The sequence below is a fragment of the Panulirus ornatus genome, chromosome 57 (assembly GCF_036320965.1).
Source record: "Panulirus ornatus isolate Po-2019 chromosome 57, ASM3632096v1, whole genome shotgun sequence".
Taxonomy (NCBI): Eukaryota; Metazoa; Arthropoda; class Malacostraca; order Decapoda; family Palinuridae; genus Panulirus; species Panulirus ornatus.
In genome coordinates this window covers 5,727,888-5,751,870 of record NC_092280.1, presented here as the reverse complement: position 1 = coordinate 5,751,870, position 23,983 = coordinate 5,727,888, and the positions used below count along the sequence as shown (strand labels likewise).

Sequence of the window (23,983 nt, the reverse complement as noted above, 5' to 3'; positions counted from 1 at the left end):
CATAATCATAAAGCTTTCAATTACTCTTTACAGGATATCTCAACAGCAAAATGCATATAGAAATGATTAATGTCAATCAAATATCATAAGACCAGTGTTCCATAGGTTGTAACAAATCTAAATAATAAAATAAAGATAAATAATAAAGAGCATGCAAGTCTGAGCAACATAATAACCATGGAACAACTGGACCTAAACTTACTTTGATACTCTAAAATATTACAAAGTATGCTAGGAGGGCATGGCAGGTTTTCTAGTGAGCATACTAAAAGGGAAAAGAAAACGAGCATTAGAGGTCGTGCAGACATAATCAAACTCTCCTAAAAAGGGGCAATGCAGTATCTCCTCAATGACCATGACGCTGGCAGGGAGGGGGAAATACGCTATGGTAATTAACCTCTCATGTATAAATATAAATACTGTATGTATAAATATATATATATATATATAAAAATCAAAATTCCATATAACATTAACATCTCTAACCTAGAATCATAATCACTCATTTACAAAGATCCTATACATAGTTGAATATAATATAGCTGTGCACTCAAAAAAAAAAATATGTGGAAGACAAGGGTTTAAAATTAAAAACATCAAGGCACTTAAGTTTTCACATCTCTATATGTATGCTACCATTTCTCTACCTAAGTCAAAAAAGGTTGTGTAATTACCAACTTTAATGTATTGCGGGGGGGGGGGGGTTTACACTCATGGTGCCCCATCTTCTGTACATCTTCCTTGATTGAACAACCTTTTAAACCTCATGTGCTTTCCTTATTTGGTTTACTATACTCAACCACCACACTTATACTATAAGACGACTTCTTTACAGACTTTTTAACAAGTTTTTTATTCACATTAAATGTTCAATCCCTACATCTCTTGAAGAACTTTCACGATCTACATCAGTCTGGTTTAAAAATGTATGGGATGTGATTAGGTCATCCCTCACTTTTCTTCCTAGGTTGGCAAATTTAAGGCCTAAGGCCAATCCCTGTAACTAAGCTTTTTCAGTTTTTGTACCATCATTGTTCTTTCCTCTTTGCATTTCTTTAGGTGCACTGACCATACCTGTGCAGCATATTCTAGTTCTTGCCTTCAGCAGGATGCATATGGAGAGGGAGTTTTACAGCCATGGGGTCCATCTTTAGTACTTTAAATGCCATTCAGAAGACTTAAATCTTTGTAGACAGCCAACATTCATTGCATCCATGCTTAAAACATTACAACCATCAACTACCCTTCCCAGCATTTCTTTACAGCCTTCCTTACCAGCCTCTTTCTCAGCTTCTGATCATGGCATCTGGTAACTATGGTGCAACGTCCCATGAAGAACTGTTTACTATCAACATTACCCAATTGATTAATGGAATTTAAAAGACTGTTTTTAGGTCACCCTTTCTTCCCCTCTAAGTTGGCCCATTTTCAATGCTCTTCGTTAGACCTTCTTAATCATATCTTTGGGCTTCTTTTATTGGACCTCCATGGCATAATGGTCAACAATGCTGACCTTGACACCTTCACAGGCCATCCAGGGTCAATCCAGCATAGGTCTGAATCCTGTTCATGGCACTCAGTCCACAGTCTACCCAGCCGTACATCCTCCTCTAAAGGCACATGAGTAAACTGGTTCCTGGATTAACCTAGGGTATGTATGTACATATATATTACATGAAAGTGCATTTGAGAAATTATGTTTCATTTCCCCATGGATTCACAGATCCCTATCTACATCCAGGCCCCACAGACCTTTCTGTGGTTTACCCCAGACGTTTCACATGCCCTGGTTCAGTCCACTGACAGCACGTTGACCCCAATACACCACATGATTCCAATTCACTCTATTCCTCGCACGCCTCTCACCCTCCTGCATGTCCAGGCCCCAATCGCTCAAAATCTTTTACAATTCCATCCTTCCACCTCCAATTTCATGTCCTGCTTTTCCTTGTTCCCTCCACCTCTGACACATATATCCTCTTTGTCAACCTTTCCTCACTAAGTCTCTCCATATGTTCACACCATTTCAGCACACCCTCTTCTGCTCTCTCAACCACACTTTTACTATTACAACACATCTCTCTTACAGTTTTATTACTTACTTAATCAAACCACCTTACCTTCCACATAATGTTCTCTTTCAACACTTTATATCTTAAATTTCTATTTTTTTTATCAGATATGCTAATTCCTACAAAAAGAGAGAGTCACATGCAAACGTTTTCCCAATTATATCAGTAACTGTAAACCTCAACACATTATGTTTAAGTCAGTCAGTTAGACTTCATGGTCAAAATATGTCTAAGAATTCTGTAAATCAGTTGCATGTTTTCCCAATTATATCAGTAACAGTAAACATCATCATATTATGTATGAGAAAAAAGATGAGAAAAAAGGAGAGATAGGTAGTAAGTTTGAGGAAAGGAACTTGGATGTTTTGGCTCTGAGTGAAACGAAGCTCAAGGGTAAAGGGGAAGAGTGATTTGGGAATGTTTTGGGAGTAAAATCAGGGGTTTTGAAAGGACAAGAGCAAAGGAAGGAGTAGCACTACTCCTGAAACAGGAGTGGTGGGAGTATGTGATAGAGTATAAGAAAGTAAACTCTGGATTGATATGGGTAAAACTGAAAGTGGATGGAAAGAGATGGGTGATTATTGGGGCCTATGCACCTGGGCATGAAAAGAAAGAGAGATCATGAGAGATAAGTGTTTTGGGAGTAGCTGAGTGTGTTAGCAGTTTTGATGCACGAGACCGGGTTATAGTGATGGGTGATTTGAATGCAAAGGTGAGTGATGTGGCAGTTGAGGGAATAATTGGTAAACATGGGGTGTTCAGTGTTGTAAATGGAAATGGTGAAGAGCTTGTAGATTTTTGTGCTGAAAAAGGACTGGTGATTGGGAATACCTGGGTTACAAAGAGAGATATACATAAGTATATGTATGTAAGTAGGAGAGATGGCCAGAGAGCGTTATTGGATTACGTGTGAATTGATAGGTGCATGAAAGAGAGACTTTTGGATGTTAATGTGCTGAGAGGTGCAACTGGAGAGATGTCTGATCATCATCTTGTGGAGGCGAAGGTGAAGATTTGTAAAGGTTTTCAGAAAAGAAGAGAGAATGTTTGGGTTAAGAGAGTGGTGAGAGTAAGTGAGCTTGGGAAGGAGACTTGTGTGAGGAAGTTCCAGGAGAGACTGAGTGCAGAATGGAAAAAGGTGAGAGGATAGGACATAAGGGGAGTGGGGGAGGAATGGGATGTATTTAGGGAAGCAGTGATGGCTTGCGCAAAAGATGCTTGTGGCATGAGAAGTGTGGGAAATGGGCAGATTAGAAAGGGTAGTAAGTGGTGGGATGAAGAAGTAAGATTATTAGTGAAAGAGAAGAGAGAGGCATTTGGACGAGTTTTGCAGGGAAATAGTGCAAATGACTGGGAGATGTATAAAAGAAAGAGGCAGGAGGTCAAGAGAAAGGTGCAAAAGGTGAAAAAGAGGGCAAATGAGAGTTGGGGTGAGAGAGTATCATTAAATCTTAGGGAGAATAAAAAGATGTTTTGGAAGGAGGTAAATAAAGTGCGTAAGACAAGAGAACAAATGGGAACATCGGTGAAGGGGGCTAATGGGGAGGTAATAACAAGTACTGGTGATGTGAGGAGATGGAGTGAGTATTTTGAAGGTTTGTTGAATGTGTTAGATGATAGAGTGGCAGATATAGAGTGTTTTGGTTGAGGTGGTGTGCAAAGTGAGAGGGTTAGGGAGAATGATTTGGTAAACAGAGAAGAGGTAGTGAAAGCTTTGCGGAAGATGAAAGCTGGAAAGATGTTGAGTTTGGATGGTATTGCAGTGGAATTTATTAAAAAAGGGGGTAAATATGTTGTTGACTGGTTGGTGAGGATATTCAGTGTATGTATGGCTCATGGTGAAGTACCTGAGGATTGGCGGAATGTATGCATAGTGCCATTGTTAAAAGGCAAAGGGGATAAAGGTGAGTGCTCAAATTACAGAGGTATAAGCTTGTTGAGTATTCCTGGGAAATTATATGGGAGGGTATTGATTGAGAGGGTGAAGGCATTTACAGAACATCAGATTGGGGAAGAGCAGTGTGGTTTCAGAAGTGGTAGAGGATGTATGGATCAGGTGTTTGCTTTGAAAAATGTATGTGAGAAATACTTAGAAAAACAAATGGATTTGTATGTAGCATTTATGGATCTGGAGAAGGCATATGGTAGAGTTGATAGAGATGCTCTGTGGAAGGTATTAAGAGTATATGGTGTGGGAGGCAAGTTGCTGGAAGTAGTGAAAAGTTTTCATCAAGGATGTAAGGCACATGTACGAGTAGGAAGAGAGGAAAGTGATTGGTTCTTAGTGAATGTCGGTTTGCGGTAGGGGTGCGTGATGTCTCCATGGTTGTTTAATTTGTTTATGGATGGGGTTGTTAAGGAGGTGAATGCAAGAGTTTTGGAGAGAGGGGCAAGTATGCAGTCTGTTGTGGATGAAAGGGCTTATGAAGTCAGTCAGTTGTTGTCTGCTGTTGATACAGTGCTGTTGGCTGATTCAGGTGAGAAACTGCAGAAGCTGGTAACTGAGTTTGGTAAAGTGTGTGAAAGAAGAAAGCTGAGAGTAAATGTGCATAAGAGCAAGGTTATTAGGTTCAGTAGGGTTGAGGGAGAAGTCAATTGGGAGGTAAGTTTGAATGGAGAAAAACTGGAGGAAGTGAAGTGTTTTAGATATCTGGGAGTGGATTTTGCAGTGGATGGAACCATATTAGCGGAAGTGAGTCACAGGGTGGGGGAGGGGGCGAAAGTTCTGGGAGCATTGAAAAATGTGTGGAAGGCAAGAACATTATCTTGGAAAGCAAAAATGGGTATGTTTGAAGGAATAATGGTTCCAACAATGTTATATGGTTGCAAGGCATGGGCTATAGATAGGGTTGTGCGGAGGAGGGTAGATGTGCTGGAAATGAGATGTTTGAGGGCAATATGTGGTGTGAGGTGGTTTTGATCGAGTAAGTAATGAAAGGGTAAGAGAGATGTGTGGTAATAAAAGAGAGTGTGGTTGAGAAAGCAGAAGAGGGTGTATTGAAATGGTTTGGTCATATGGAGAGAATGAGTGATGAAAGACTGACAAAGAGGATATATGTGTTAGAGGTGGAGGGAACAAGAAGTGGGAGACCAAATTGGAGGTGGAAGGATGGAGTGAAAAAGATTATGAGCGATCGAGGCCTGAACATGCAGGAGGGTGAAAGGCATGCAAGGAATAGAGTGAATTGGAACAATGTGGTACATCGGGGTCGACGTGCTGTCAGTGGGTTGAACCAGGGCATGTGAAGCGTCAGGGGTAAACCATGGAAAGTTTTGTGGGGTCTGGATTTGGAAAGGGAGCTGTGGTTTCGGTGCATTATACATGACAGCTGGAGACTGAGAGTGAACGAATGTGGCCTTTGTTGTCTTTTCCTAGCACTACCTCGCGCGCATGCAGAGGGAGGGGGTTGTCATTTCATGTGTGGTGGGGTGGCAACGGGAATGAATGAAGGCAACAAGTATGAATTATGTACATGTGTATTTATGTATATGCCTGTGTATGTACATATATGTATATGTTGAAATGTATAGGTATGTAATGTGCATGTGTGGATGTGTATGTATAAACATGTGTATGTGGGTGGGATGGGCCGTTCTTTCATCTGTTTTCTTGCACTACCTCGCTAACGTGGGAGACAGCGACAAAATATAATAAATATAAATAAATTATGCATGAGTCAGTGAGTTAGCCTTGATGGTCAAAATATGTCTGAGAATTCTGTAAGTCAGTTTGGCTATCATACAACTGAATTACATGCCAAATTCTTGCAATGATTATTAATACTGTCATTTGTCAAAATTCATGGCTTTTTCAGCAGTCACAAGCAACTGTTTCTGTCCAGATTGTTTCTTCCCAAATATATAATCTATGATTATACCTTGCAGAATTAGCCAATACAGCAGTCTTCTGTATGTTTTTACTATTCAAAAAAAAAAGAAAAAAAAGACACGAAGATTCAAATTTCCTTATTTCTAATTCTAGACACATTTTAAATTCTTTGATATGTTATTATGCTCTCTGTATTCACATACAGTGTGATCATAAGGCAGAGAATCTATTTGCATAGCACAAAAATCAAACTGCAAACCTGACTAGCAAAAATTATGAGCATTTCTTTTGGGTTTCTAATGCAGTGAAGTGTGGAAAGACCTCTGACTGAAATGTCTGAAAGTAACAACATGGACAACCCTGCTTATTCTTCCTCTTCACCCAAAACATTTAATATTCAGTACGAAAAGAAAAAGAAAACTCATTTACATATTCTCTTTAAAGAATATGATTATTCAATACCTGATGAGAGGAACTCAATAATTGGAATGCAGACGAACAACAACAGAAAAGTCCATAATAGGAAATTTAGTTTCAGAGATTATAAAAGTGGAATAATAGGTAATAGTAAAATGTAATGGGTGCAAGGTGTACTATTGCAAACAACTGAAAGACAAAAAATATTACAAAAATAAACACCATTGACAGGACAGAATGTCATCAGAAGGCTGCACAGAGATAATACAGGACATTAAGCTGGGAGAACAAAGCGCTGGTAAGCAACTATGTACAGAACACTTATCTAAGCTGTGTAACAAAAAAGGGATCTCATGAAGTCACTTAATCTCTTGGAATTTGAAAATGAATCAGTTATGCATACCTATCACTGAAAAGAATAAATGAAACTGAAGACAAATCATTTATTGTTGGATGAAATCACTTGATTTTATCAAGCTGTAAAACCCCTACTTCATTCCTTCAACAAAACTAAAAGGTATGTAAACTATAAGCTACACATGACCTGCACACACTTTCTATATACTTCATGCCTGATAATCAATACTACATGAGGGGTTAACATACCTTAAGCATAGTCTGCTAATTCATACTAGCAACTGTCTATACACCATAGTCAATTTCTACAGAATTTAAACCCTGCAGTCATAAAAAAATAATGTACAACAGTGCCTTGATTATCCATGACCTCGTGACCTAAAAGCTTGACAATCCACTTAATTTCATTGTATACTGTTAACCTTTGACTATGAATTCAAAAGAACAGAAAGAAAATCTATGAATACCTTCTCATCATTCTGGTTGAGAATCTGTATTAATATTGGACATCATTTGTCAGTACACTATGAAATATATTCATAACAAAATCCATGCTAAATGTAAACCTAGGTACACCCTAAACAGTTAATCCTCATAATTGCATCACTAAAGATAAATGAAAGTTGTTGCATACTGTTGATCAATGACAAGTGAGAGATATGATAATAAACTAACAGTGTATTAGTTTACTAAAAGAGTCCATAGGTACTGTACTGTATGTCATGAAAAGGAATTATATTTACAGAGGGGCCTGTTCACCTACTGTGCAAGTCTGTCATTTTGCACCAGCTGCCCTTTGATGCTCTAAAGTGGAATACAAACAACCCTGATTAGATTCAAATTTATTTCTTGACTGTAGTTTCACATCAGTTGTCAAATTAAGAGCTGGTAGGTGCCCTGTGCATGGACTTTATACACAGACATATGTATAACTGAAAGGTTAAAAACTACACCAGCAAGCCTTTCCTAAATCAACTGGTGTTCTGTGGCTGCTGAGACCTTGAGTGAGTTAGTAACTGTTTGTGTGTACCTTGCTAACCCTACCCAGCCCAGGAAATTTAGGGAGGATCTCCAGGTTTATGAAAATTCAAAAAATGTTTTAGTTTTATTAACAGAAAGTCTTGTAAAGTTAAGAAAAAAAAAGAGAAAAATCTGGTAAATTACCCAAATTAGTCGCTGGACAGATATTTAAACCTGGCACACTGCACGAGCTCAGCTTGGCACTTGTTACTGACTTGTACAGCTTCATCTTTTCTCTGCCATCACCAATGGATTACTGATAAACATCAAACAATGTCCCACTGCTTATAGTTAAACATCCACAGAATTGTTATCAACATAATAAGTGCCCCAAAGATTATCACTAATTAGCCACTAATTGGTGTGGGATGTAGGTCAAGGCTGTTACTTTTCCACATCATATTAAGTAATTAACTGAGAACTACGATTTTTACTGGTGCTACCTGTAGTTGCTAGTGACATACAGCACCTTTAGATACTAATACAGCATGCCATACAGTTTTAATGGTGGTGGGAATAGGCAACCCATGCAAGTACAGCTAGTGCCCTTCAAGGTAGGACATTTCGCATATCATATGGGTAACTGTAACTCAAGGAGTTTTCTTAATGGTGATTACAGTTGCTTGTGACATAAGACACCTCTAGATAAAGTGGCCTTCAAATTCAAATGAGGGTGGGAAGAAGAAATCCATAGAAGTTCGTCAAGGGCCTCTATACCAAAAAATGTACAAGGACAGCTGGGGTCCTCAGAAAGTTAAGTACATTTATAAGTTAAGTACATAAATAAAGCTGTCATATGGAAGAATTTTCTTCATGTAGTTTATGCTGAACTAGAGGAGAAACTATGAAGTTATTATAAACAGGAATTTTCTTCATATAAATTTCTGCTTCTGGCAGCCAGTTTATATACATAAATATACCTATCTTTTTAACTACTCATTAAATTCAGTTCCACCTAATGTCAACTAAATGATCTTAAACTCTAAACAACTGTACTAACATGCTTATATCCTTTTTCACAACTTTCTTATTTCCTCAAGTTATTTGATCATTCATTGTATCCATCTAAATTTTCAAACCTTACTCAGAAAACTTTTATTTTTTCATCTTTTCCCTTATAATGGTGTGTGCACAGGGCAACTATCTCAACAGTAAAGCAGCTAAGTAAGTACACTAAATACTTAGGTAATTGTTCTAATCATTATTGTTGGATTAACAGTTGGTATCAAATAAATAACTCACAAGATGAAACATGAGGCCCAATAATTGTTATCTGGTACTGCTTTCTTACACAGTACAGTGGCACCTAATCCAAGTCAATACTAACTTCACAATGTACATGTTTGACAATACAATATACCACAGTGTGCTGAGGATGTGTAAATTTTCAATGAACAAAGTGATATGTTATGCATTTGGTCAAGCTTTCAATTATACAGGTCAAAGATAATCAAGATGCTGACAAAAAGGTTATGTCACTGCCCCTCTTCACTCTTATTTATCACTTTTTATACCCTCAATGTTGTGCATCCATACAATAAGGGAGTATTCTATCATGCATATATATATATATGTATATATGTGAGAAAATTATGGTTTAAAACTATTATCTCTGATGATTTATATTCTCATTCTTATGGTGCTAAACATATTTCACTGAACTATACTAACTATGGCTTGTAAAGATGAAGACAGCCATTACTGAGGAGCTTACATGAGTTAAGATTACCCCTAAGACCACTCACGTACTTGTCCTCATGTAAGGCGGTGGGGAACGAAGGCCTAGATAACAATTATGCCCCACCAGCCATTTCAAATGCTGTATTACTGTAAGGTGATGGGGAACAAGAGCCTAAATAACTATTGTACCCCACCAACTACTGTATATAATGTAAGAGTAAAAGGATATTTAAAATATGTCATCTTTTATGGGAGAGAATCAATAAGCTAAAATTATGTGATCAGTGTTTAGATGGGATCTTTCATAATGCTAATACATTGTGTGGTAACATACTGAGTCACTGCTCCTGCAATCTAGCAGAAATTAAATTTAATACAACTCCTGTAACAAACATGTGAGTAACTATGATAAAAAGTGAAGTAGTAAATACCATATGAAATAAGGATTTCAAAATAATTCCATACACCTGACATTGATACACTCAAGTATCCTGTAAATTACTTGCCACACTAGATTACATTAGCTTTCACAGTAAGACCATCGTTCCAAAATCCCTGGAAGTTAGTTTATGGAGCAATCCACATATCATTAAGCTGATCATGATAAGCACAGTCAATTCTAACACTGATATAACCAAAGAAGGCCACCTTTTTTTTCTAGTGATAAAAATATTATGACATAAAAAGACTATTTTAAGTAATGCCTTAAATATCTTAAATTACCAAAGTATACCCAATACAGCGTGATCACAGTAAAAGTAATCCATTCCAATCTTATTCAAATCATCAATATAACACAATAAATGTTCAATGCTTTAAGGAACCATCTATTAGATAATTTCCCTTTGAGTGAGATGGCAACCTTTCAAGTAAGATGTTCACTAATCCATGGCCTAGGCAAAACAATGACCAAGCCAGAGCCAACCATAAGGAGAGGCACCAGGATCAAATTCCAGCTCCTCAATTTATTGAGGGCAATTATCAAGTGCTTTGGTGAATAAAAGACATTCATGATAATACTTATAATGTCACATGATCAACTAATCAAAGAGGCAAGAGAACTTCCCCTGTCATGTTTATAAAGATATAAAAATTACATTATGAAACATTAAAAAGTGTTTTTCTCTAAAGACAGTCCTTCGTAAAATTTATTCCCTCTGCTAGAGTAAAAGATCAACCACAGAAAACTGTTTAATCAGAAGATTATATTTTTGGTACTTTGTTATAGAAGTGATGGCAAATTAATTCATGATTATGCTATTTTCTTATGAGGTTTCAATAATTCTTTTCACACATGTTCTGTAAAGCTATCAGTATATAAGATTTTTATCATCAGTAATACACACTCAAATTTTTCTAAATTCACTTTAAATATGTAATCATAATGAAAAATTCCTTGCTTTTGAATAAGAATTATAAAACTAAATACTTAAACTATCTTCGTTAATTCATTCCATTTTCTGATGGTCAAGGACAAGATCACTAGAACCATGCATTGTTTAAAAAAAAATCTGAATCAGGACTAGCATCAATCATTTTCATGGGTGTAATAGTGAATCTTTTCATTTACAGCCACATTCTTTTTATTCATAATGCTTCGCAGTAATGAATTATGGACATCTTCAATTTTCTTGTCCTCCACCAAGTAGATTATAGAACAAAATATTAGTTAAAGCAGATCACCAAGCAAAAATGGTCTAATGTGTAGCGTTCAAATTCAATGAACTGCACTTGTTATGGATATTAATGAACCTAATATGATTAGTCATGAGAGTTGAAACACCATCAACAATACAGTAAATCATTTGGTTAGTAGAAAGAATTCATTAAATTCTGCAGTGCCTTGAGTCACAGACAAATGAATGTCCATAAATGTACAATGACTATTTCACTTCCCTTCATTATGGTAAAATTCAGCTTGTATGTGCAAAATTTTTCTGATCTCTGACAACATGAGCTGAGGATACTATTATTGAAAATCTTTCTGCTCAGGATGTTCTAAATGCCATTTTAAACAGGAATTTTTCCTACTGTATATCCTATTTGGATATATATTCACTTTATGATACCACCATATCAAGAAGCATAACCATGTTGAAAATGTGCATCATACATTAAAAAATAAAGCCGCCTGAGTCAGAGGAGAGCAATTTATCACCACTGAAATGATGGCTCAGTATGTAGCCATCACTAACCTCCAAACACCCAGACAGTTCCAGTAATATACCTCCCTGGTTGGTGGCTGCCTTCCAACTATATCCTTATCTTCATTATGCTAATCTTACTACACCCTCATATTCACTACACACATAGTCCTTATACCCTTAATAAACAGATCAAAGGCCATATGAATTTTCTACTGATACTATTACATTACATATCTTCCACACAGTACTAAACACCTTAGCATCAGTGTTGACCAAGCTTCACCAACATCTGCCAACACTCGATGTTTAGCAACAGACATCCAGAAAACTTAAAATTTAAGACTGTCTGCAAAATTTATCTTTATTCTCTTGTATAACAGTTGAATAATATGATCTTACTTTACAGCATTCACTGGAAAACTCTCTCCTTTATGCACATATTAAAAATCATACTGATATACCAAAAGTTTGGGCAACAAGACACTAGGCAAAAGTTATGGTACATGTCACCTGGGACCAGAATTTGATGTAACGTTTTAATGTGGTAGCAGTCCACATGATAAATAGTTCTGGGTTGTGAGTGTGGAAGCTTACAGAATAAAGCATGATAAAGATTATGAGAGACATATGACAATTTTCAATTTATGGCTGCAATCAGAACATCCTGATCTCAGAACCTTGTAAAAAGAGTATCCCTAATACTGATATAACACTTAGAAAAAATAATCAAGATTTTCTTACATCTGAAATCCTATAGGTGCCTCCATTTATAAACTAACTCTTATTCCACACAAAATCCCATTATATGTAACAGCCATATATTAGACCATTTCTGCCTGGATCAGTCATGCCTAACTAGTTTTCAGTCAGCCCTGTCTAGTATGAGAGAAGCGTGTCACTTACATGCAATAGCCCTGAGTCTGGGCAGGTTAGGGGAGCCTGGGGGACTCTCGGGACTCGTGGGGTTAAGAACAACACCTGCGGTTGGCTGCACTGTGATGTTGTGCCGGAAATCTACAGAAGAGTAGAGGAAAACACTGAGGCATCACCCACATGCACTCTCAACACCTTTCTCTTTTCATTCAATGAAGTGATCTTCAGTTAATCAATGTAATTAAGTGAATGATTACTGTCAACAATAGAGCCATTTAACACATGTTGCCAAGTGCTTCAGGGGGAATAAATTAGGTGCGGGTACTGATGCATACAAGAACAAAAAAAAAATATATATAAAGGAAAATCACAATGGATAGGGGACTGAGACATCTAGATCATTCCTTAAGACATGTAAGATGCCAACTACAAAAACAACTATGTAGTAAGCATATGTTAAGTTAAATGCAAGATAAATCTCAGTCATTCCTTTATCTTAGTCAAAGAAAGTTTTAGTCAAACCTCATTGAGAGAAACTATAAAGAAAAGTGTTAACATGATAATATGTGTCTTAATACTAAATTTCAATCTTCCTGAAACTTTTTTAAGGAATCTATTGGTGCATATTTCTCAAGACCAAAACAAAATAAAATTTCTGTATGCAAATTAACATCTTCATATATTACACATATTCAGATTGGTGTTGCCAGAATCCATCTGTGAGTGGTTACAATGCAAATAAAAAGTCACTTTCAGCAAGACTGTACCAATGTCAAAGGAGAAAAGAAAAGTAGTCTCATAAGACCTTCTTGCTTGAAAAAAAGTCTGCTATTTCCCTGTTCTTACATGAAGTGAGCCTTGAATTGTAAGAACCCTGTAGAGTTCTGGGGATGTATGACAATGATTATATATGCAAACCAAGGAGATCAAGATAATGACTCTGTATTTGTATGTCATGAAGTAATCAATGAATCCCTCAATTGCAAAATGGTTGGCCTTTTCTGGGCCCTTTGACTTCCAACTCTCTTAATGGGAAGCATTACCTATGTTAGCTATAGTCTACAATGTTTCATAAAAAATGTATCCACTCCACTGCAAAAATGTATAAAATACAGCTTATATAGTCTCAAGGCTACAAAGAAGTATGTTATAGGAATGTAAATTAAATCTACCAATGAAGCAAGATCAGTTGTTATTCACATCTCTAAAGAAAACTAACTTCTGTAATTTTTATGATGCTAAGCTGGCATTTGGGCTTAAAAAGAATTGGAGCAAGTAGGCCTGGATTTTCCTGTCTTTTTTCGCTCATAAGTTCCTTTCAACCTTACCATCTCACTGTTACTGGGGTATTACTTTTACATATAATTCTTTTTTTTACACACTTCTGCAAATGGGTAGGATCTACAGTCAAGGAGTTTGGTATCTACTTGTATGAATGTCAAAGAAAAATAAGTAAAATGAATAAATCAAAATTATTTAGTTGAGGAGTGTGTGAAAGAAGAGTTGACAGTAGATGTGAATAAAGCAAGGTAATTAGAATTAGCAGTAAAAAGAGACATGTTAGTTGTACTATGAGTATGAAAGGAGAAAGCCTGATGAAAGTGGGGTGCTTTAAATGTCTGGGAATGGATATGGCAGAGAATGGAGCAATGGAAGCTGAAGTGAGCCATAGATTGAGTAACTGGACTAAGTTTTGCATGCACTGGGAATTGTGTGGAAAAAAGGTCATTGTTGGTGAGTGCACAGATAGGCATGTTTGTTGGTAAAGTAGCCTTGACAATGTTGTATGGAGTTACTGTGAATTCGTCCACAAATATGCAACAGTGATAGTGTAGGTAATTCTTCACAACTATATTATCAGTGTAATGAACCCTGGGTATTTCAGTTATGTCAGTACTTGTAATCATGCCCACATTCACTATCAATACTGTTCGCTCTTCAAAAATAATCTAAATATACTTTTCAATCTTAACAATTATCTATTACACATCCCCCCCCCCCCCAAAAAAAAAAAATAATGCAGCATGAGAGGCTTGATTCTATACATTAACACTGGTCAGCCATCAAGCATGTACAAATTAAAGTTGGATGACATTTCTGACAGCCACAGGAAATCCACTAGACAGATGTCAAACGACTAAGCCAAAGTCTAAACTTTACTGCTAGCATGCAAAAATTTCTCCTATGACGTATGGAACTATTGGCACCCTAACCTAACTTAGGCTATGTCCTTATACCACACACCCTTTTGGCAGCTTCATCATAAGAGAGGCAAATATGAAGAAGTGAATCATATGGATAACATCAACATCAATAATGTGAAAAGCATTTTTCTCTTCACAGCATGTCAGCCACCTGACTTATCAAGTTCCTTACTCAAACACTCTACTGGTAGCAAGTCTCTTAAATGTGCAAGTACTTTTTTTCTTTTCAAAATATGTCAGCCACTTGATTTACACTCCTTAAGTTCTACAAGGGCAGAAGTCTGATATCACTGTACTAGAAAAATACCTCCATGACCTAAAGAACAAGGAAATCTTGGATAAATGAAGTGCCCATAAACAAGTTTAAAAATCATCATCAATAGAATCCTCTAATCCACAGATGTGATACAATGCTAGGTACAATGCAAGACATGTTTTTAGGTGCTGAAAATTTTTTACAAGCACTAAACCCCATATCTCATCCAGTTAAGTGCCATGGAGAACATATGAAACAATTAGCATAATTGATCCCCATACTCTTAAGTAACTTGGAGACAAAATTCAAATAATTCACATGTGCAATTATTCATACACTTTCTTCAGAGATACCTATACAATTAAAATAATGGTATCCCATCTATTAAGGAATTCCTGATTTCAGCATTTTTCAAAGGGAACAAGTATGATTTATGCACACGCCCAAAAGGATTTGAACAGCTGGGTTAACTGTGGACCGACTGCTTCGAACCCATGCCATTAACCATGGTCAGCCTATGTGTCACGGTCATGAACACTAACCACTACACCAAAGTCTGCTAGCTCATATAAAATACTGAGTTGACCACTTCTGAAGGGTAATAAAAATGCAATGATCAGCCTTATCCAGACAAGGCACCTTCACAATCAAAATATTTCCAATGACAAGCAAGTATACCTGCAGTAGGCTGACCAGTCAACCACAATAAAGATCCATCTCCACCAAGGAAAAAATTTATAAATTCCCTAAAATTAAACATGCAACATGAAAAAATTAGTCTTCCAGCAAAAACTTCACAAAATGCCCATAATAAGATGTATAAAATCAAACAGTGCAGTCTACTGTACCTGTGCAATAAACTCACGAACACTGGCAAGCTTGTTGGCCCATGATTCCTAAAAGACAAATCAAAATGCTTGGGGCCTAAACATGCAGGGAGTGTGAGACATGCACTAAATAGTGAATTTGAGTGATGCAGTACACAAGGGCTGATGAGCTGTCAATGGACTAACTGATTCAGGGTACATGAAGTTGACAGGGGAAACCATAAAAGGGTAAGGGGTCCTGGTTGAATATTTGGACTGTCGTTTCAATGCATTAATCTTGATAACTCGATAATAGATGTGACTGAATGAAACCATTTCTTCATCAGTTCCTAGAGCTACCTTGCAAAGGCTGGAGACAGCAAAGTCATGCAAAAGCTTACAATTCAAAACGATAAAAGCAATCAACAGAAAGGGTCAAAGATCCATCATCTCTGAAAGTTTACAAAAGGAAAACCTCTCAAGACTGATAAAAGCAAGAGAAATACTCGGCAGGAACACAATGCAGGGATTTGAATGAGGGTTGGTGTCCAGGTGGTAACACCTGCATCTCTGTACCAATCAAGTCACAGGGCAGGTTGCTATTTGGTTACTGAGTCACAAGGGAATGAGCATTAGCTGGCCTCATATATATACTTTTTATCTACCTATCTATATCTTTGATGCCCATTCCCTCCAGGGACTCCCTTAAGGGTGGCCACAGCAACAGAGTCTCCGTAACTGGTGAACTACAGTGCTGCTTCTTAGCATTTAGAGCCTCACCCTTAACAGGCCACTGGCAGAGGACAAATCTAGTGCAGTGTTTCCAGTGGCTTCTTCCTAATGTTCCTACCAATGGTCAAAAAGAGTGAGTCTGGTGAGTACATCCTACTTTGAGGTACACTGGTGCTTTTCCACCCCTATAAGCACTGGCCAGCTGTGAGAAACTAAAGAAACTAGTAAGATTTCTCTTGACACTTAACAAATGGAAATATGATAAATGCATACACTGACAAAATGTATGGACTAGCAACTTCACCAAATGATTTCTGTACCTCAATAGTTTACACTCTGACCCCAAGCCATAAGTTAAAAAAAAAATTCCATATCAAGGGAAATCATAGATGATCTTGCTCACTAACAGACATAAATAGTTAGCAGTTACGTAAAACTACAATCTTTCTCTAACACCACAAAAAAACTTCAAATACTTACTATGTTGTTATTCTACTCCTTAACTTAGATGAGAAAGCCAAATATTCATTAAGATACCTTTCAGTCAAAGCTTTTGGTCGACATCTTTCAGGTTGGCTGTTACATGAAGTCAAAGAGATTTCCAAAGTTGACAAGTATGAATTTCATCTTGAACTCTGGAATCTTGTTGTGGCAAATGCTGGCCTACAGTCCCCTTCACATCCATCCAATCTTAATACTTGTAGCTAAACTGATCCATAGCTATGTTTGGTTAATGCTAGATCGTTGTTCAGCCACCAGTGCTAACAATATTCTACATTCATTTCACTAGTTTCCCTCTAAAGTAACAGCATGCAAGGCAAGCCTCAGATTCATCAAAATTAAGATGAGAAAAAGCATTAACCACCTAAGACATATGTATTGCAAATATTTGTCTATCAATTTTCCATGCTGTTGACTAGAGAGAGAGAGATAAGCTGCATGCCATATTACAGTACAGGAGTGACAGAGCATTTAAAGTTCAAAAGATAGCCTGAACACTCATTGAATACATAATGTGGTGAACTGACACAATGCCCATAATGATACTTATAAATTTGGGCCAGTTATCTGGTTATTTTTCCAACTGTAAATAGAGTAAACCAACTCATCCCAGTGTTCTGCCACGGTAACTTCAAGCATGTAATAACTGTGTCATGGAGAAAAAATTATCATAAGATCCTATGGCAATTTTGAGGCAGATACTCATGAAACTTTTTGGAAAACATTTAACAGACAAAAGTTTATGAAATAGCTTCTATATTTCATCCTGTGATGTGAACAGTTTGGCAAAATACTGACAGCAATGTAAACTAAATATTTTTTTTTTTTTTTTCTTATCAGCATGCACAAACAGAAAAGTAAGTGGGCCCATGCTAGAATCCAGAGGTCAGTTAGCAAGACCCAGGATAAGCTATCCAAGTGGAATTCAACTAAATACTTTGCTGGTATGTTATATATAAACTTAGAACATGGTAACAGCAAATACAAAAATACATCCAGCTTACCAGATGGAGCAGAGATCTGGTGTGACTTTGTGAGAAGTTTCTTCCTAAACTTTCCCTTGCGTTTCTTTGGTGTAGGTTTGGATGACTGCTGTTGGATGGCAATAGAAATCTCACGCTGTAAGAGGTCCATTTCCCGATTGTGTAGTTCTTGTTCTCGTTTCTTAAGTTGTTCTGCTATCTGCTTCTGTTTTAACAGTGCCCTGCGAACCTCCTCCTCTCGACACCGTAAATCCTTAAAGGTTGAAAAAAAATTCTAAATTTGTATGTGTAATAAATGAAGCAGGAGTTATGGAAGTGTGTCAAAGAGTGTGTGGAAGTGAATTCTACACTGATGTAGGTAAAAATGAAAGCGGCTGGTGAAAGACGAGTAACTATTAGTGCTTATGCACCTGGTCATGAGAAGAAAGATCAAGAGAGGGAAGTGTTTTCAGAGCAGATGAGTGAGTGTGTCAGCAGTTCTTACGTAAGAGACTGGGTATTAGTGATGGGTGACTTGAATGCAAAGGTAAATAATGTGGCAGTTGAAGGTATAATTTAGGGGGCATGGGGTATTCATTATTGTGAATGGAAATGGTGTACAGCTTGTGGAGTTGTGTGCTGAAAAAGGACTGGTGATTGGGAATACCAGGTTTAAAAAGATGATCATACACATGCATACGTATATGAGTAGAAATGATGATCAGCAGGCATCACTGGATTACATATTAATATTATATTAAATTGAGAGACATGTTACAGAGAGACTTTTGGATGTAAATGTGCTGAGAAGGGCAGCTGATGGGATGTCTGATCATCTGATCAATATCTTATGGATGCAAGGGTGAAGATTTGTAGAGGTTTTTGGAAAAGAGGGAACAATACTGGTATGAAGAGAGAGCAAAATTAGTGAGCTCTGAAAAGACTTGAGTGAAGAAACACCAGGAGAGACTGAGTGTAGATTGGCAAAAGGTGAGAGTAAACGAAGAAAGGATAGTGAGTGAAGAATGAGGTGTATTTAGGGAAGCAGTGCTCGCATGAGAAGAGATGGATGTGGCATGCAGAAAGTGAGAGGTGAGATGATTAGAAAAGGTAGCATGTGGTGAAATGAAGAAGTAAAGTTGCTAGTGAAAGAGAAGAGAGAGGTGTTTAGGCTGTACTTACAAGGGAGGAGTGCAAACGACTGGGGACATATAAGAGAAAGTAGCAGGAGGTCAAGAGGAAGGTGTAGGGGTTGACAAAGAGGGCACGACAAGTGAAAGGTAGGGGTAGTAAGTATCAGTAAACTTTAGGGAGAATTAAGATGTTCTGGTGGAAGGTTAAGAGGAGAGAGAGAGAGAGAGAGAGAGAGAGAGAGAGAGAGAGAGAGAGAGAGAGAGAGAGAGAGAGAGAGAGAGAGAGAGAGAGAGAGAGAAGAGAGAGAGAGAGAGAGAGAGAGAGAGAGAGAGAGAGAGAGAGAGAGAGAGAGAGAGAGAGAGAGAGAGAGAAGAGAAGAGGAGAGAGAGAGAGAGAGAAGAGAAGAGGAGAGAGATGAGAAAACAGAAGAGGAGAGAGAGAGAGAGAGAGAGAAGAGAAGAGAAGAGAAGAGAAGAGAAGAGAAGAGAAGAGAAGAGGAGAGGAGAGAGAGAAGAGAAGAGAAGAGGAGAGGAGAGAGAGAGAGAAGAGAAGAGGAGAGAGGGAGAGAGAGAGAGAAGAGAAGAGGAGAGAGAGAGAGAGAGAGAGAGAGAGAGAGAGAGAGAGAGAGAGAGAGAGAGAGAGAGAGAGAGAGAGAGAACATAACAGGAAGTGAGGAGGAAACTGAGTATTTTGAAGGACTGCAGAATATATTTCATGATAATGTGATAGATGTTGGATGTTTGGGTCAAGGTGGTATGTGAAGCAAGAGTCAAGGAGAGTTGTTTGGTGAAGAAAGAAGAGGTGGTGAGAGCTTTATGTTAAGATGAAATGTGATAAGGCGGCTGAAGTGGATATTATAACAGTTGAACTTCTTAAGAAAGGGGTGACTATGTTGTTGATTGGTTAGTTGTATGGATCATGATGAGGTGCCTGAAGATGGGCAGAATGCATGTATACTGCCATTGTATAAAGGCAAGAAGGATGAGACTGAGTGTCCAAACTACAGAGGTAAAAGTTTGTTGAGTAAGACTGGTAAATTGTATAGGAGGGTAGAGATTGAAAAGGTAAAGGCATGTACAGCTTATCAGATTGGGGAAGAGCAGTGTGATTTCGGAAATGGTAATGTGTGGATCAAGTGTTTGCTTTAAAGAATGTGGGAGAAATACTTAGAGAAACAGATGGATCTGTATGTGGAATTTATGGATATAGAGAAAGCATATGGTAGGGATGCCTTGTGGAAGGTTTTATAAATATACAACATGGGAGGTAAGTTGCTATAGGTGGTGACAAATTTTTATCAAGGCATGTGTATGAGTAGGTAGAGAGGAAAGTGAATGGTTCCAAGTGAAGGTTGATCTGCAGCAGGGTGTGTGGTGTCTCCATGGTTGTTTAATTTGCTTATGGAAGGACTTGTGAGGGTAAATATGCAGTTTGTAGGGGATGAGAGGGCCTAGGAAGTGAGTAAGTTGTTGTTTGCTGATGATACGGCATTGGTGGCAGGTTTGAGTTCAAAACTGCATTAGTTGGTGACTGAGTTTGTGAGAGAGTGTGACATGAGGAAGGTGAGAATAAATGTGAATAAAAGCAAGGTTATGAGGTTTATGAGGGGTTGAAGGGAAAGTTAGCTGGGGTGCAAGTTTGATTGGAGAAAATTTTGAAGAAATGAAGTGTTTCAGATACATGAGAGTGGACATGAAATGCCTGAGAAGAATATACTGTGTAAAATGAGTTGAATATGTAAGAAATGACAGTTTAGGAGCAAAATTTGGAGGCAAGTACAGTCTTTTTGACAGATAACTAGTATGAGGAGCTGAAATGGCTTACACATATGGAGAAGATGGGTGACAAAAAGACCAAAGAAAATAAATCAAGGCAGACAGATGGAAATAGAATGATAAAATGAAAGAGGCTTTGAGGCATCATAGCCTGACTATCCAGGAGGGTGTAAGGCATACAGAAAATAGAATGAAATGGAATGATGTGATACAAATGGAATGAAATGCTGTCAATGGGCTGAACCTGACCATATGAAACTGTCAAAGAAAATATCAGCATAGTGTGTGGGTCTAGGCAGTGGAAGGTGAGTTCTGTTTCGTACAGTACACCATGCATGACAGCCAAAGAGTGGAAGCAAGTAAATGGGGATGCTGTCTGTCTGTTCCTGTAAAACAGTAAAACGTGCAGATGAGGAGGAGAGGACAAAAAAAAATTACAAAACAGAATGAGTATACACAAACAGCATTAAGGCAAAGAGTAAAACATAATTGCTATATCTGCAAGAGGTGGATTCATGATAATTTTATATTCTTGTTGGCTTTTTTTTTTTTCATAGTCACTCTTTAATACCTTTCAACCTGGCAGACTTTACCAATTTGAGGCATTTCATTCTTCCATAACTCTCAACAATGCAGACTTTAACTGCTCACAGCATTCCACTTTTTCATGTTTCATTGTATAATATATTGTTAGACGGGAACATAACTGTTTCTCTTTTGTGGTTACTACAAAATCTTTCATGGCCCTTCTCAAGTGTAAGAAGACCTACCTCAACACCTCTGACTTAAGCATAGCCAAATGGTGAAGATATACTTTACATGTTTATCTTTAAAACCTTGCAAAGGTGGTGAAACCACACTGCAAACTGTCAATATAAGCTAGGAGACACACTAATGCAAAAAGATCAATAAAACATCAGCCCACATTGCCACTAAATAATAACACATTTATTGTGCTCAGATTCAAATTATCTAAAAAATTTCCTTCAAATTTTGTTCACTATTATATGCTATTCTATGTTCACAACTGAAAACATAATACAAATACAAACAGTACTTGTACCTCAGTGATCAGCAATACTCACATTCTCCTTCATTCTTATCTCATTGACTTTCTCCTCGATCTCCACCTTCCAGTGTCCCTGCATAGTGTGGAAGCTGTCATGGGGTGTTTGTGTGAAGTTAGATCGGTTAATTTCGTCCAACTTATTTAGGATGACCCCAAATGTTGGCCGAGCATGTGGATCTATCTCCCAACAACCTGAGAGAATATTCAGAATCATTATACTTCATCAATGCACACAATGAGAAACTTCAAAGTTATCTTGCCGTATCATGTAAATGTTGGCTTACTTATTCTAATTCAGAATTTTGCTGTTTGTAATATTGCAGGTATAGCTGAATTACAGTAGTCTGATGAGTACAGACAGGTCTACAAGTTATGAAGTATATGATGACCCTAAATGCTGGCCAAGCATAAGGATCTAAACTCCTAACAACTTCAGAGACTCAACATTCACTATCATTATACTTCATCAACACACACAATAAGAAACTTCAAAGTAATCTTACTGCATCATGCATATGATAGCTTACTTATTGTTTCATAACTTTGTTGTTTGCAATATTGTTGGTATACATAGATTATACTAGTCCGATGATAAGTACAGAGAGGTACTGTATATACATGACTGGTGACAATAGGTCTACATGCTATGAAGTATATGATCAAAAAGAGATTTTTGGAAGGACAGATGTACTTAAAGCTTTACCAGGATATCAGTCGAAAAGTTAGTGAGCTTGGAAAGGAGACTTGTGTGAAGAAATACCAGCAGAGATTGAGTGTACATTGGCAAAAGGTGAGAGCAAATGAAGTAAGGGGGACACACAAATGCAAGGGTGCATTCTTAATAAATCTTAATAGAGGTTAGGAAAGGACTTTTAAATGTCTTACAGTTACACATTGCATCAGAGAAGCTACTAGATGTCAGTGTAATTTTTTTTCCATTGAACTACAAAAGACTTCATAAAGAGACGAGGTTTAAATCATTTGCATACTTTGAAAAACAAGCTGTTTGTTGCCATGGTTGTGTATTGTATTCACTAGTATGGTAAATGAATGTGGGCTTACATATGTAAACTGTTTAGGAAGAAGTGTACTGTTAAAAGAATGTTGAGGGGGCAGTGAAATCTGAGGAGACACTTTAATTAGATGACATAAGAGAATAAGTGTGAATAAAGGAACGATATCCAGATACTGTAAAAAAAAAAAAAAATTAAAAAATTCATAATGACTCCATTTGCAAACCATGACAACCCTCAGATACCGCCACAACCATCACAACTCTCAGACTACCGCCACAACATGACAACCCTCAGATTACCGCCACAACCATGACAACCCTCAGATTACTGCCACAACCATGACAACCCTCAGATACCGCCACAACCATCATGATCCTCAGACTACCGCCACAACATGACAACCCTCAGATTACTGCCACAACCATGACAACCCTCAGATTACTGCCACAACCATGACAACCCTCAGATTACTGCCACAACCATGACAACCCTCAGATTACTGCCACAACCATGACAACTCTCAGACTACCGCCACAACCATCATGATCCTCAGACTACCGCCACAACATGACAACCCTCAGATTACCGCCACAACCATCATGATCCTCAGACTACCGCCACAACATGACAACCCTCAGATTACTGCCACAACCATGACAACCCTCAGATTACTGCCACAACCATGACAACCTCAGATTACCACCACAACCATGACAACCCTCAGATTACTGCCACAACCATGACAACCCTCAGATTACTGCCACAACCATGACAACCCTCAGATTACTGCCACAACCATGACAACCCTCAGATTACTGCCACAACCATGACAACCCTCAGATTACTGCCACAACCATGACAACCCTCAGATTACTGCCACAACCATGACAACTCTCAGACTACCGCCACAACCATGACAACTCTCAGACTACCGCCACAACATGACAACCCTCAGATTACTGCCACAACCATGACAACTCTCAGACTACCGCCACAACATGACAACCCTCAGACTACCGCCACAACATGACAACCCTCAGATTACTGCCACAACCATGACAACTCTCAGACTACCGCCACAACCATCATGATCCTCAGACTACCGCCACAACCATCATGATCCTCAGACTACC

The 23,983-nt window shown here is 37.8% G+C and overlaps 1 protein-coding gene across 6 annotated transcripts in view; it reads right to left on the bottom strand.

Annotated features, from left to right (window-relative positions):
* The window catches only part of LOC139766126 (uncharacterized), a 94,332-nt gene extending 71,956 nt beyond the window's left edge, over positions 1-22,376 (bottom strand). For 2 of the 6 annotated variants that reach the window (XM_071694351.1, XM_071694355.1), the window contains exons 1-3: positions 21,851-22,367; positions 17,899-18,130; positions 12,426-12,536 (exon numbers count right to left, since the gene is read on the bottom strand). In XM_071694351.1, the coding sequence (XP_071550452.1) occupies positions 12,426-12,536; positions 17,899-18,130; positions 21,851-22,048 (541 nt within the window). In that variant the 5' untranslated portion in view covers positions 22,049-22,367. Of the gene's footprint in view, positions 1-12,425; positions 12,537-17,898; positions 18,131-21,850 lie in introns of all 6 variants that reach the window. The other 4 variants (XM_071694354.1, XM_071694356.1, XM_071694352.1 and 1 more) reach the window with 3 other exon arrangements.
* Positions 22,377-23,983: the final 1,607 nt, after the last annotated feature.